This window comes from Pseudonaja textilis, chromosome 2 (assembly GCF_049901715.1).
Source record: "Pseudonaja textilis isolate UNSWEBS1 chromosome 2, rPseTex1.2, whole genome shotgun sequence".
In the NCBI taxonomy this organism is placed as follows: Eukaryota; Metazoa; Chordata; class Lepidosauria; order Squamata; family Elapidae; genus Pseudonaja; species Pseudonaja textilis.
In genome coordinates this window covers 77,123,797-77,140,082 of record NC_141991.1, presented here as the reverse complement: position 1 = coordinate 77,140,082, position 16,286 = coordinate 77,123,797, and the positions used below count along the sequence as shown (strand labels likewise).

The window sequence follows — 16,286 nt, the reverse complement described above, 5'->3', positions numbered from 1 at the left end:
AACCCGAAACACTCCGAGCCGCTAAGCCGCAATGAAATCACGAGGAGGAAGCCGGATAGCCTCCTCGCCGGGCTAGCAGCAAAACGCAAGTTACGCGGCGAACGCAACGCTACACCGGAGCGACCAATACACTCAAGGCCTGCACTCCTCTCCTCTCCTCTCTCCCCCGCCTCCCATCTCTCAGAAGCCTGGAGAGCACGCTCCCGCCTTCCTTCCTTCTTTCTGCAAATCACAGGCTTCGGACGCTTGATTGACGCATAGGCTCAACCAGCCGCGTTTCGCCCGATGGCCTTGTCACGTGAGCCCTGGGTTAGACTCGGGAGCTCTTGTCGGTTCTCCTGGCCGGGGATTGCCGCTTCCCTCTTCGGCCGCCAGCCGCGCGTCGGGCGGTAGGTAAACCAGTTGGAAAAGCTGGAGAGGGGGGCGCCCTTTTCGTGGCTTGCTGGGTGAGGAAGTGGTGGCGGGAATCCTTCTCTGCCCGGCCCGCCCGCCTGCCTTTTGCAAGCTGGGGGTGGGTATAGAAGAAGCGTCCGCATCTCGAGCCAGGCGCTTCTTCGCTTTGCAAGCCAGGGTGGAGGCGGCGGGGGGAGGGGACTCTTCGTAGCAACTTCCCCCCGCCTCACCACCAAACGGCGGCGGGGCAGAGTGGCCGGCGAGACTGGAGCCCGAGGTGCCCCGGTTTGGGCCTGGCCCACGCTTGCGGGCGATCTGATACGGATCGATATTGCATTTAATGCCTTTAAAGTATTAGCATTGCCGGGCCGCGCAACTCGCCTGATTGAGGCCGTCCTCAATTAGCAGCTGATGGGAGGATGTGTGTTTGTGGGATCCTATCCTCCAACTCCAAGCTTGCTCAGCCTCCCGTTCTGGCTGATTTGCCATTAAGCGGAGCGCTTTTAATTCGTTGTTCAGGCATGTTAAGTGTCTGTTTGTATATATACTGTTGTACGTTTCGGACAGAGTATTAACCTGCCTTTTGGAGGAGAACAGCCCTAAATCCTTTATTGCCTCTTGGGCAGAACTAAACTTCTGAATGAGGAAATGCGCTTTGTCAGCTTAACCCTATTATGATAATACAGAGAGTGTACCAAGTCAGCACCTGTGGCATCCTGATAAGTTTCCTAGCAAGAGGACGTAGGGAACATTTGTGATGGCTGTTGTTGGATTGTTCTTTATGTGTTTTTTGTTTTGTTTTGTTTAGCTGTGCAGCCTTTCTTTGCGCCCATCCAGAGAGATGCCGAATGCAGATGGTAAAAAACTGTTGCCTGTCTTTGCTCATGAGGCCTGCCGCTGTCTTCTCTCCATTGAAAAAACAGGTAGCTGGGATTGCCAGGCACATTTTCCTATAAAGTTGTTGAGAAACAGCGTCTTTTGAGAATTAGCAAGGCGAGCAGGCAGCTTTCTGGCCCTTAATGCCTCATGTTTGATGGGCTGAACATACAGCAGGGTGGGCTAGCTGTTTTGACTTGCTGTAGTTTATCAGAAACCCCATAGACAATATTTGGCAGTTTCTGTAGCAGAAACGGAACTGACTTGTTATTGACATCCTTTCTCTTTGTTTAGTGCTGCTTTTTGCCAGCTGCCTATTGTCTATGTCTGTACTTGTTGAGTATTCTTGGGGGATTTTATGAGGTCTTATCAACATGTTGCCACAGCACATTAGTTCCGTTTGTCATCCTTACTCCTTTTTATTTTTTAAAGAGAGTTGCAGATGGACCTTGTTAGTAACAAAAAAAAGGGGCTGTGTGTAACTCAGCATTATATTTTTCTGTTCTTCAGCAAGCCAGATTGACTCTCTTGGGGCCTGAGCAGTGTTCCCCAACAAGGGGCTTCACTGGTTCCTTTGCCAGAGAATGCTCATTTTTGTACTGCTGATTACACCATTGATCATTCACTGCTTCTATTCCTTTAAATGAAATCCACACAGTGGTCTCTTCAAAAGGCATAGATTTTCTTTTATGACCCTGATCACAACACCAAGTTCAGGATAAGTTAAAAGAAAGGAACGGTAGGAGTAAAACCTCAGAAACTATGGTGGCTTCTCAGAACTGCAACTTTATTACAGAATCTCTTGTGTACAGTGTGCCTAATTGCTGTCAGTATCTAGTCACCAGAGGATTTCCAGTGCCTAATTGCTATCATTTAAACAGTTCAGAAATCACCAGAGTATTTCCACAGCTGTCTTAATAGATGCCCATCTTCTCGTAAGATATACTATGCATTTCAGTAACAGTTCAGTTTCAAATTGATTGATGTTTTAAAAAACATTTTCATTTATCTTTTTTAAAAAAATCCAAGCTTTTTTTCCTGTTTAATGAAATGATTGGCCCTTGTGAACGAAAGAAAGAGTTTGGCTCAAAGGACTTCCTTTGTTAATGCCACTGACTGTTTTGTCTTTTAAGTGTTATCCCCATGGCATGAAAATTGGTTCAAATTAAAAGGCTGTTAATAATATGCATCATATGGGATTTAAATATAATGAGGTTTAAAATTATCAAATTATTCTCTGTGTTTGCCTTCATTTCTCTGATAAGCTGGCATCAACTGATGTTCTATAATTTTTCTTATAGGTCTAAGAAAAGTCACTTCCTTGGATTAAAAAGAATTTAACCATTGCTGCAGTTGCGGAGTTATTTTTTTGTCAGAGAATCAGCAGTTTTGTTCTAAAAATTGCTTTAAAACTTGTCAAATGACCTCAATGGCCAGTCTGTTCTCTTTTACTAGCCCAGCTGTAAAGCGCTTGTTGGGCTGGAAACAAGGCGATGAAGAAGAAAAATGGGCAGAAAAAGCAGTTGATGCTTTGGTAAAAAAACTAAAGAAGAAAAAAGGAGCCATGGAGGAACTGGAAAAGGCACTAAGTACTCCTGGACAACCCAGCAAATGTGTTACAATTCCTCGTTCATTAGATGGGCGACTTCAAGTGTCACACCGCAAAGGCCTTCCCCATGTGATTTACTGCCGTGTGTGGCGTTGGCCTGATTTGCAAAGTCATCATGAGTTGAAGCCATTGGACATTTGTGAATTTCCTTTTGGATCTAAACAGAAAGAAGTTTGCATCAATCCATACCATTACAAAAGGGTGGAGAGCCCAGGTGTGTTTCAATGCCTTTACCCACCCAAAATAGTTGACTTGCTGCAAAACAGCAAATTGAAAATGGGAGGGACAAATTGGTACATGGGAATTGCATCTGGGAACATTGATACTTTGTAGAGCAGAATCACACATTATTACATCAACCCTTGGTTTGCTTTTACCATAAATTGTTGAGCGTCCTCTTAATAGCCAGGTCCATAGATGATACATAGTCTACAAACCATGCTGATACAGCCATTGCTTTAAACCAAAACAGAACTCCATAATGGCATAGTGAAGTATATGAACCTTGCTTTTGACTGTTTCCTCCCTGAATTTTATGCTATTTGAAATGATTGGTGATAAACAATATCAATTGATTTGATGATTGTATTGTTAAATAAGGTAAATTTTCATAGCAATCTTTTCATCTTTTTTCAATTATAATTGAAAATCTGGAAAATGTTTCCTGAAATATTTTTTTTCACACTTTCTGTTATTTAACGTCACAGTTGTTCAATCATCTTGTGCAGTTGTCTTAGTTAATGCAGAAAAGCTGTACAATTTTAAATTGCAAATGGATTGGTCACTCATAATCTTCATAGGGTTTGCACTTTTTCAAATTCAAGGCCTTTAGTGGGGAACTTGGATAGAATTTAAGAAAAATGGGGAGAGCCCAGGGCAAAACCTCTTGATTCGATTTAAATATTAGTAGTCATAATTCTCATGCTTTTAATGATTTTTACTCTTGTTACATTAAAAGTTATAATTGAGCAACAATTTCAGGAGGAAATTTGGGGGCCTCAAGACTCTGGAGCAACACCTGGCCTTGTCACTCAAGTTGTACATTTCGGTAGTAACTCTTCCAAGTAGAGAAACAATAAGTTTCTGGCATATGCTTCTTTCTTTGTACTTTTACTCCTCAAGAGTTAATTATGACCTGTGTAAATCTTGAACCCTATTTTAATATGTTTTCTTTTCTTTTGCAGTTTTACCTCCAGTCTTGGTGCCAAGGCACAGTGAATTTAACCCACAGCATAGCCTTTTGGTTCAGTTTAGAAACTTAACTCACAATGAACCACATATGCCACACAATGCTACCTTTCCAGATTCATTCCAACAACCCAATAGCACTCCGTTTCCCATGTCTCCAAATAGTCCATACCCACCATCTCCAGGTGGCAGTACCTATCCAAGTTCTCCAGCTAGTTCTGGACCATCTAGCCCATTTCAACTACCAGGTAAGGGCTATTTGTATGACTAATGTTGAAAAGTAGAACTTGTATTATAAAACCAGAGGAAATTAGAATTACATTTAGTTTATGCTATATTTTTACTCAAGTTGATTAAGTAGACATTGATTGAGGGAGAGTAGCAACCAGAAAGAAGAGGAAGAAAAGGTTGTAGAGCTTCAGAGACTAAATCGAAAGCAGATAATAGTGGCAGCAATAACTATGTAGTAAAATAAGTTTCAAAATGAGAAACCTTTTATAATTAATCCTAAAATCCACTTTGATAAAACTCATTAATATCAAGGAAACAGCTTTTAAGTTAATATATCAGATGGAGAATCTGCTGGTGGTTTCTAATCCCAAGAAAATGAAATAGATGAAGCAAGATAGATTGTGACATAAATGACTGGCAAAGGAAGCGAATGAGGCCCATAGAAACCTCAACTGAGAATAAAAACATTTTCATGATAGAAAATTGTTAGATTCCAACAAAAATAGAAAGAGATAGAAAATGACAGAAAATACAAGTTGTGATTATAGTTGAAAAAAACTGGATAGTTCAAGGTAAATGTACTAATACTGCTCAAGTATTCTTTCTTTTTTTCATTTGTAGCCGATACACCACCGCCTGCATATATGCCTCCTGAAGACCAAATGGGTCAAGATACTTCACAGTCTATGGATACAAGCAATAGTATAATTCCTCAGATCATGCCCAATATTTCGAGCAGAGGTGAGTTAAACTTGTGATTTTATAAACTTGTTAACATTTTGAAACTTTTTGATAATTTGCCACTTATAATATGAAGAAAGAAGATAAATTATTATCACAGCTTTTATTTAGTTTGTGAAGTGCAGCATCTCACACTGTCTTGTCTACATGGGGTGAGATTGTTACATTTAAGAATTTGGTCATTAGAGATACAGAGAATTTGTTGACTAGAAAGAGGAACATAATGTCATCTGATCAGCATTTTATCCTTTCATCTGAATCATGGGTTCAAAAAGAGTGAGGGAAATACAGACCTGAGAGTATTTTGTTTTAAAAGCAAGTTGCAGTTAAATAGAATTTAAGGGATAATTTTGAGGGTTTCACACTGTTAATTCCCATATATAAGAAGTTGAAACTGCATTCCAGGCCATTTGTTTCTGTGTTGCAAACTGCTGATAAGAGAAGGTTCAAGGCTATGCCAAGGAGAATAACTACTTGGAATTTGGAAAAGGATAACATAAAATATCGTTCATTTGCTGTAATAGTAGTAGCATTGGAACTTTCTTTTAATGGATATCATTTATAGGCCTGTTCTTCAAAAGAGTAGCTAACTTCTGTTGAATGTTTCAACATATATTAAGCATGCCAGCTATGCAAAGTAGCATTAATTCTTTATTATTGTTATTTGTAAGTGAAAATCTTTAGAAAAAATATTTCTTTCACAATTTGAATTTTAGCTAAAGAAATAAGTTCTCTTAAAATGTTTCAGAAGATTTGCTGCTGTTCTTTCAATTAATATATTTATACCTCACTAATTAATTCAGGATCCTGGAGTCTAGTCATAGTATATAGTCTATACTGTCTATAGCCTGCTGTTAATGGTGCGACCTGTTAGGAAGATTTCTGCAGGAATATAACTGAAGTTCTTTAACAATAAGAAAAATGCATAAATGCTTAATACTGTAGGCAAGAGACTGTAAATGCTGGAATTATTACAGGTATTTCATGTTTGTTCATAGATGTTCATCCTGTGGCCTATGAAGAACCCAAACACTGGTGTTCCATAGTGTATTACGAACTAAACAATCGTGTTGGGGAGGCTTTTCATGCATCTTCTACCAGTATCTTAGTGGATGGATTTACAGATCCTTCTAACAACAAAAACAGGTTCTGCTTAGGTTTGCTGTCCAATGTTAATCGTAACTCAACAATTGAGAACACTCGGAGACACATTGGAAAAGGTAATCCTGAAGTATGCTTATATAATTGTAAATAGACTGTGTTTGCAGTTTGGATAAATTAAATGCAATTATACAGTTTTGATAATACGACACATGAAAAAATACTGTAAATCTGAACAATTCAGCTTGAAAACAAACAAACTTTGTAAATGAAACATTGAATCAAAACATTTCTATTAAGACTTTTATCACTAAAGATTTAATGGTAAACAAATAGTTAATTATTTTGTAATCTCTTGTACTATTTGTACAGATCTCCTGACTCTCATAACAAGTCATACTGAAAATAAAACAAAAGTTAAGAGCTGAAGGGGACAGTGATAGCTAAACATGACAGGTTATTTTTCTGGTTTGAAAGACATTGCATAGTTCCTAAAATATCCTTGAATATACTTGTGATACAGAGGGTGATTTGGCAGAATGCAGCCCAAATCAAGGTATAGCATCTTCTGAAAAAAATCAGTTTGTAGTCTTTAGATGCTTCTGGATTTAGCTTTGCACATAGAATTTTAGGAGACAGCATCGTTTAATGTCAGTTGGCTTGTTACCTGTATCCGTTCCTGATAAGAGCAGATACACAATATGGATTAATTTTAGATTGGATTTTATTACTACGTATTTTCCTTGGGACTATCTTGGAAAAGCTTTTCAAAACAGCATTGGGTAGCGGTGAGCAATAATGGATGTTAACTGTCCGTTCCTTATAAAGACTTGTTCTACAAGTCATGCAAGTTCTTTCCAGATACAATTCAAAGTGTTGGTGATGACTTAAAATCCTAAAATCCATCTCCCATACCAGCATGCCTGCACACTAAGCCCAATTGATGAGACAAGAAAAAAATACTTTATCATTTATTGAATAATTCTATCATGTATTGAGTGAAGGGAGATGAGGACATCTAGTGGTTAAGATATTTGGTGTTTGAAATGATATACTTGACATATTTAAACAACTGGAAACAATTGGAATCCTTTCAAATAGAAATTTGGCTAGGGTTCCTAACAGCTGAAAGGAAGAGGCTATAATCATTTTTTTCAAGTTAACTCTGTTAAATATTTGGGATTTTTTTCCTTCCCCTAGGCGTTCATCTGTATTATGTTGGTGGGGAAGTCTATGCAGAATGCCTGAGTGACAGCAGCATATTCGTACAAAGTAGGAATTGTAATTATCATCATGGATTTCACCCTACAACTGTATGCAAGATTCCCAGTGGCTGTAGTCTTAAAATTTTTAACAATCAGGAATTTGCTCAGCTTCTAGCTCAATCAGTCAATCATGGATTTGAGGCAGTATATGAGCTCACCAAAATGTGCACAATTCGAATGAGTTTTGTAAAGGTAAGACATGGTATATTCGTTATTTACAATATTGTATCTGCTTGAAATATATCTGGAATATATTACATAGGACTGCAATTTTAACATATAACAGATTTTGGCAATTTTGCTATGTTTAATTAGCAAATCCTCAGAGTTAATTCAGCATTTCATATTTATTATTCTTTGTTGTTGTGAATAAGTTAGAAGGATGTATAGATAGTAGGATAGATGCCTAAATATATACATAACAATGAATGGATAGTTGGCTAGATGTCTTTCCATTTATTCATTTGCAGGATGAAATAAGGATGAAGATTACCCACTTCTTTCTATTGACCTTATAAATAGTATTATTTCCTCCCTCACAGAAAAATGGGGTGGGAATATACCTACTTAGGGGATAATTAATCACAATTCCAGTACAATTTATGAGTGGTCAGTGATGATTGCAGTTTCTGCCAAGTTGTAGTTTTGCATCATATCATCATGTGCCCATCATAAGTAAAAATATTATAAATTGTGTTCCATCAAAACTAGGAGACATTAGGGATTGATGGTTTAAATGACATGTTTTGGTTGAATGGGATGGAGATAAGCATTACATTTTTCAAACCAAATCATTTTTTAAAAATGGAAATTGTTGTATTAATCAGTTGTTCCAGTGTCTAATTCTAATCCAGTTAAATTCATATCATTCTTTATAGGGATGGGGAGCAGAATACCACCGACAAGATGTTACAAGCACCCCGTGTTGGATAGAAATCCATCTTCATGGGCCTCTTCAGTGGCTGGATAAAGTACTTACCCAAATGGGCTCCCCACTTAATCCTATTTCTTCTGTTTCATAGTGCCAAAGTATTTCTTCAGCAACCACAATTTTAGTGACCATTTTCTAATTTTCCAGAAGCTTCCAGTGTGGATTCTGTAGGAATACGTCATAAGTTAGCTTTCTTCTTCTACAAATGACCAATTCCATTGTTTTAACATCGTTTTCCCTTTCATTTCATATTAAGACTGTTCAATTTGCAGGAAAACTGAAAAATGCAGAAACTGTTTTACCTGAGCTATACATATTTGAACAACTTTTGATTCCACTGGAAGTATTTTAACATGTTTTCTGAGGACACATTCTTGAATGACTTTACACAATGAATAACAAACACTATCTCATTTGCTAAATCTATATAGCTCCAATTTACCATCAGTTTTTAATATTACTATATGGTTTTATGGGTGATCTAAACCTACAGAGAGCTAGCTTTAATTTACGTAAGATTGCCTTTAGCTTAAATATGACCTCAATGTGTACATGTTGACAAGCATCTGTTACAGATAGTGATAACAAAATACATTAGAGCAGGCTCTCCTTTAGTTACTTTCATCACAGTTCAGTGTTGCTTTCATAATTTAGTCCTGTACTCAGATCAAAGTCCAGGGAAATTCAGATGAATGTGTGTAGGATTGGTGCTTAACAGATGTTTTATCCAGGGTATGCACTGTTTGAGGCAGTTAACATTTATTTGAATACAAAATACTAAAGTGCTGTATATTACATTGCAAGAATGTGCATTGTGCTTTATATTTTATTTTGCATTTTGGTAGAAAATAGTCTGGAAGCTTCCTAAAAATTTACATTTGCTAATTTTCAATATTTTTTTCTTTAAATATTACTTCTGTTTTGGGGAGATTTAAATTTTATCTAGTAAGTGTTGTAAAACACTTGCTTTTTTTTTTTTTGCTGAGGAAGCTCATTTTCATAATGATTTATGAGAATATTGTCATGTGGGTGACTGGAAGTTGTATGATGTACAATAAACCTTTTTTTTATTGGCAAGGGCTACATTCTTTCAGGAGTAATCTCATGGAGGCTATGCACACTGATTGGTGGTTGACATAGCAAATTGTCTCTTGCTATCAACGCCCCTTTTAACATCTTTATCTTTCTTGTCTTTTCTACCTTCCCTTTACAAATAGGCTAATGATTCCTGCTAAAGGCATATATTGAAAACATGAAGCACATTTTTAAACTTAGGATGTACAGTATACCTTTGTTATGTTGTTCATGAACCTTAATCATTCATACACAATTTCTTGTATAATGTAATGAGCTGGAAATCTTAACATCTGGATCATATTTAGAATTGTTTTGACTAAGCCAATGGAAAGATGATGAATGGTTTGTCAGAGGGATACAGGTGTGTATTATGCATTATTTGTCTCCATTCAGGAATATTTTGATTCTTTGGACTAAAGAAACAATATATTAGAGTCAACAGCCATTACAAGTTAAAGTAAGGTTTAATTTAAATTGAAACGGAGATGAAATTTCCCTAAATTTGTTTGTCTGATGCTCATCTATGCAATCAGTAATTGGTTGAAACTTTGCCTTTAAATATATACTCTTTCCTTGAAATTTCAGTTTTCAATGGTAAATTGTTTAAGGCTTTCCCCCTCTAAAAATACTTACAGTTTTAATTTCTTTCCTTGGACATGGAAGGCAATATGTGTCAGAAGTAGCTCTTGGATATTTTTTTAAAAGTTTTTATTTTGCCCCTTCAATGCTAGGAATTAAAAGGGAACTTCTTACAACAAAGTATGAAATTTTGCATGGATTCCATCGAAGCTATCTGAGCTCAAAAAGAGAATTTTAGTCAGTGTGAGTGTGAGGAGAACCTTCTACACTCTTTATAAGTGGTTGTATCCTTCATTCTTGTGTTAGAATAATCAAGAACATATGCAGATCCATAATAGTATATGTTGGCACAAGGCAGGTATCTTACCCAATTTTGACTGAGAGTTCTTGCCTTACAGCAAGCTTATCTTAATATGATGTTTGGTTAAATTTGGTAATCCTAAAATTCTATATGGAGGAGAATGTCTTACAGAAATAACTTTGTATAAAATGAGGGAGAAGAAGTTAGATTGGGAAGACCCATGCTGGGTCAAATTAAAGGCCTCTTCTGTTTGTGTTTAAAACAACTCAATATTAAAAGGCAAGTTGTCCTTTTGTTTTGTTTTAACTTAAGATATCTAGTCACCACAATTAGTGCCATTGGTGTCCTTTTAGAATTTGTCTAAACTCTAGCTATTTATAGTTGTGAATCTCATAATTTTATCTGCCTTCTTTGTTATACTTGATCTTTTCTGATTCAACTTCAGTTCATGACCTCATATTCTACTAAGAAAAGGTTTGGTACAGTGATCAGAAGTGCTAGACAAAGTGTGGCAATATTAACATGTTGGCAATTTAATTCTGTTCATTTAATAATATACCCAGCATGGAATTTGCTTTTTCAAGGTAATTGTCCTTTTTTGTTTGACATATCCATTGCAATCCCAAGAAACTAATTATTCCCAACTCACATGATACGCTAATTATTTCAAGGCACTTCTTAAGTTGAATGAATGTGTGTTTGGAGTCCCTGAATTGAATACAAGTTCTTCAGTTTTTGAGAAATTAATAGTTAATATGGGAAAATAGAAGATATGAGACTAAAGTTGGCTTGTTTGCAATGTAAATAAACATTCAGCCATGTGGCAAGGAGATTAGTGTACTGTTGCCATTTAAATACTTGTAATCTTGGTTGATAATTTTTGTGGTATTTGAAATATCACATCCTTGTATATTCTGTGCCGATGCCCTTGAAGACTAGCTCTAAATTCTAGGAAAATGTTTTAATAATTTTACCGTTAAAGTTAACAGTTTTAAACTTGAGATTCCTGAACAGAGAAGGTGCAATTTCTAATGCATGGTATTATCTTAAGAATGTAAGAATAGAGCACTGTAAAGTTAAGGCCTATCTTGACCATCATTCTATAGGAATGAACTAGATGATTGCATTAGTCTGTAAGCAGGATAGAGCAATTGCCCTTTGCCATAATTCTCTATTGTCTTATCATTTAGAGCTGTGCTATATAATTAACATGGATAGTAACTGTTAATCTTGTATGTGATCATTTTGTCCGATCCTTTTTAAAGCCATTTAAATTGCTGGATAAAAGGATGTCAATAGATCATGATAGTGTGTTCTATGATAACTCGGGGTGAAAAAATGTACCCTTCATATTTGGCCTTTGATTCAGATATGTTGAGAGAGAAGTAGATGGCAAAGTTTCTCCAAGGATAAAGAATAAAATTGTGTACATGTTGTGAGAAAAGATGTTTTGAAAACAAGTTAAAATTTGAAAATTCACCTTATAAAACTTATGATATAAGTGTTGCTAGTTTCTCCTGAAGGTCTAAAAAGTAACAGCTTACTCCAGAGTTACTTACTTTGAACAGGAGAAGTAGAGATACTATTTTGCTGGCTCTTATTTTAAGAAGCTGTTTTTATTGAATATTCAGTTAGTTAAGGTCAGAATTCCCTAGGTGTTCTGAGCAGTTTCTTCCTAGTTAAATGAATGGGGACTATAAAGAGTGCTAGATAGATTATGCCAGTTGCTCAATCTTTCCCAACCCCACAATGAATTTGTAGAAACCCATGCTGGCTGGGAGTTCTGTAATTTTTTTTTTTTTAAAGGCAGAAGGTTACAACAGTATATGATTGAGAGACAACAATAGAGACATCCTAAATCAGGGCTGTCAAACTCCCGGCCTGTGGGCTGGATGCATCATGTGCTGGCTATGCTCATGCCCGGTTTAGCGAAGGGGGGGAAATTCCTGGTATGCCGTGATGTCGCCGCGACCACGTGGGTTTGACACCCCATCCTAATTTTTTTGGATTGCAATTGATTTTACTATAAATCTAATCCAGGTAATAATATCTAATAACATCTTCTATAGAGTGATAACTCATTTGCAGTTTTTCTAAAATGTTTAGAATCTGGGTAGGAAGCCCTTTTTTAACTGCTCAAGCCATTTATAAATAGTTTATAACACTATAACATTTATAATATTAGGTACCAGGGATAAAAAATGGACTTTTTGATGTATTTTGAATTACGGGCAGCAGAAATTATTATATAATTTTGCATGCAATTTCAACAAATTATTGCCATCAGAATATATGTAGTATTCTTGTAGCAAATGTATATTTTCGGACTGTATTACAGCAATAAGTTAATATCTGATTTTTCCTTATTTCTCTGCTGAGACAAATGTATTAAACACTATTTCAGCTCTCTTGTCTTTTCTGTTATATCTTACAGTTCCCTTCTGGCAATTTGGGGCTTTGTATACACATACGATTTTTTTTCATTTTTTATTTTTTTGTTGGTAGCTTTTGTTTAAACTTTGTGTAGCTATAGTCGGAAGATAATCAGTGCTAAATTTATGCTATAACCAGTAAAAGTAAGTTGCTTTACAATAAACCAGTAATTATTGTCTTTCCATGATAGAATAGAATAGAATAGAATAGAATAGAATAGAATAGAATAGAATAGAATAGAATAGAATACTTTGGCTAAGTGTGATTAGATACACAAGGCATTTGTCTCCGGTGCAGAAGCTCTCAGTGTACATGCAAAGCAACAGAGAAATAATAACCATAATAATAATACAAATAAGAGGGTGTAGTAAAGAAGATAAGAGGATAATGTTAATACTATTAGACACATATAAGGATAAAACTGAATGTATGTTCAGATTTAATCCAAATCACAGTCTTAACTGTTTAAGTTAGTATTTGTTTTGAATAAATGGATATTTTCATTTCTTACTGTGCATTATAGGAATCTCTCTTAGCCATCTTTATAAGAGACTAGCTGATAACCCGGCGCTGCCTGGGTATTAATTTATGCCAATCTTGTATTAGACAGGAAAATTCTGTAGTTGGGACTCACGGTATTGTACTGTCTGTGAGGCTACTGTCTCTCTTATTCTTTAGTCAGGCCTAGTAGCTCACTCTCCCAGCATCATGTCAGTGGGAACCCCCTTGTGGAGTACTTTGAACCCGTTACCATGGCAACTCCATTGTTTTTAAGGCACCAACCCCCACCCCCCACCCCTAAGGGGTGTTAGGAGTGTCTTACCCCCACAGTATTTGTTTCCAAGAGGGTAAGTCATCTGTGTACCAAATTTTGTTGAAGTTGCTCGAGGCGTTCCAGAATTCTGCTGGAACATTACACACACATCTGTTTTTATATAGAGAGGAAGATGAGGAAATTCTCCATTCGCAATTATTTGTGAATTGCACCTGTGCTAAAGAGCTTTTATTTCATGGTTATCAAAAGTGTACTAGGCACTTCCTCTCTAGATATTAGTTTAGTTTCCTGCGAAATTGAATTAACTAAATCGTAGATCAGTCTGGTTATTTCAATCAGAGGCAGCAATATTGAATTACAGGCCTGCTTAAAAGATCATAAATAGTTTTATTTCATTTTCCTAACACATTGTAAGTACCACAATAAGTAAGGCTGAATCAGGAATTGTAATTTAATTACTTTTGTCTCAGAATACTTTTTTTTACTCAATTTACTTTTTTTTAAAGCTCAGTCTAACAATCTGCATAGAATAATACTGGGCAAAACTATGTAACAAGAATTGTTGCTTGGTTTATTTAACTATGGATATGTTCCATAGTGTTAGTGATGATTACTTCTTGTAGGCCTGTTGTAGGCTTTATAACTGGAAAAATATTTTTTCAAAGTCTTGCTTGCTTAAACTATGTTATGGAATAAGAAAAACTATTTGTTGCCTGAATTGTTGCCTGGTAACAATATATTTAATAAAACATTTCAAACTATTGCATGAATAACTAATGTGACTTATTCCTGTGATTTTTGTTAATACTTTTGAGAAAGTGTAGTCTGGATTCATAAAGTAGTTTATATTCTTTAAATTTCCCTTCCTCTGCTATTTAATTCATATATTGTTGCCTGGTAACAATATATTTAATAAAACATTTCAAACTATTGCATGAATAACTAATGTGACTTATTCCTGTGATTTTTGTTAATACTTTTGAGAAAGTGTAGTCTGGATTCATAGAGTAGTTTATATTCTTTAAATTTCCCTTCCTCTGCTATTTAATTCATATTATTCTAATGTATATCAGTGTATATCATGGATGCAACTTCTGTACTGTTTACTTTGTAAGATATGTTATTCCAACAATACATTTTACCTTCATTCTTTGAGCATTTCTGCATTTGATCTTGACTGTGTTAATATGGTTATTATAAATGAAGCAATGTCCTTTCAAAAGGTATTCCCAGTTTTGTGTAGAGTTTTGGAGCTGTCTCAGGTATAGGCTTAAAAAGTATCTTTCTGAAAGTTATTCTTCATCTTAATGGGTTTTTTTTAATTTCTGTTTCTTCTACGCTACAAAGAATTCAACTCTTTATTAATATTTGGGTATATTTGAGAGCATATATTAAAGTGCTTGTGCTGAGACTATGAGACAGATAGCAGAAAACAGGCAAAGATAGGAATTAAGAATCAATTGGTGCTCCAAAGGCTTTAAAGGATTGGTTTTAGTAATAAGCATTAATAGACAGGGAAGAACAAAACATGATCACTGCTGGACCTCTTGGCAAACATGTACATAACTTAGGTGTCATATAACCAGATAGAATGAATGCTATTGCCATTATTTCCTGAGCCAAGCTGTTTCAATTTCCCTGGGAAGAATTGTGGGGGAAGAAAAAATTCAAAAGTTTGGGAGGAACCTAAACCTTTCTTGCTTTACTCTTAGAAATCCTTTTGGCTGGAGCCTGGGTTAAATGCTTTACTGAGCGAGTTTCTGGCAGTCTCTACTTGGAGATCCCATTCTGTCATGCTTGTCGAATGTTGCAGCCAGCCTATTTTCCTCTTTCCATACCTGTGGGAAGCTTAGCTTGTCATGGAGGTAGTTATGATAATGTTCTGCTCTATTCCCTAAGCTGTTCTAGAAAGAACTGAAAATTTTCTGTCAATCTGTCTCATCAAGGGTGCCTAAAGTAAAAAAGCTTATCACTTAATCCTTTTGAGTTCATTTCAAGAAAAGAATTCTCAATTATTTCAACTAACAGCCATAAAATACTAGGGCCGCTATACCTTGTTGCAAGGTTGGTCAGATCACTTCAGTTTGACAGACCAATTGTTTTAAATAAAAGTAGGACAATTGGATACAAAATTGGGTTTCTCTGTACTTAGAACTGAGAATCAGGATACCTGAGACTGTATGGCAATAATATTTTCCCATGTCTGAACTAAATCTACATTCCTTTCACCCTAGGATTCAAATCTCTTTTTTTCTGTGTAGGAGAGGATGGGGTCAGCATTTTGCAACCACTCAGAAGAGTTTAATGTACTACAAATATACTACAAACCCTGAAATTACTTATCGGCAAATCTGTCATCTACACATAGGTTTATGAGTCTTATCGCTTAGGAAGTAAATATCTTGGCATGTCTCAGCCAGTACTCAGGGGGTCAATCTAACTGTAATCTAACTACGTTGACTTCAATGGAGAAATAATGATTACAGCTTTACCTCTTTTCCTTTAAAATTTGGGAAATCACCAGGAGTTTCTGATAGTCTGTATGATTGGATGGATTGGTTGCTTCCATGTTGATCATACATTTGTGTATCGTAAATAACTCAATGCCATGGTTTATATGGATATGTAGCTTAAGGTCAACTCTGCATTATACCCAGAATTGTACCTAATGCATGTTATGGGACTACAACAATTTATAGGCTACTGCATTTTGGACCCCATGCAGTCTGTGAGTTGTTTAGCTCTGAAAAGATCTCTAGCCTTCAAAGAGCAACATCTGCCAGAAA

General features: G+C 36.1%; 1 protein-coding gene across 6 annotated transcripts; it reads left to right on the top strand.

The window, feature by feature from the left end:
• The first annotated feature begins 290 nt into the window (after nt 1-290).
• Nucleotides 291-12,084, top strand: SMAD5 (SMAD family member 5). Of its 6 annotated transcripts, none has more exons than XM_026696519.2 (8): nt 291-389; nt 1,202-1,316; nt 2,571-3,092; nt 4,063-4,314; nt 4,919-5,038; nt 6,037-6,258; nt 7,340-7,596; nt 8,283-12,084. In XM_026696519.2, the coding sequence occupies exons 3-8, from the start codon at nt 2,690-2,692 to the stop codon at nt 8,424-8,426; spliced, it is 1,398 nt and encodes a 465-aa protein (XP_026552304.1). In that variant the 5' UTR covers nt 291-389; nt 1,202-1,316; nt 2,571-2,689; the 3' UTR covers nt 8,427-12,084. The 6 variants fall into 6 exon arrangements, with proteins under 6 accessions (XP_026552304.1, XP_087780484.1, XP_087780486.1 ...); XM_087924358.1 differs by having other exon boundaries at nt 1,202-1,386; nt 8,283-9,410; XM_087924360.1 differs by having other exon boundaries at nt 297-393; nt 1,202-1,386; nt 8,283-9,410.
• The last annotated feature ends 4,202 nt before the right edge of the window (nt 12,085-16,286 follow it).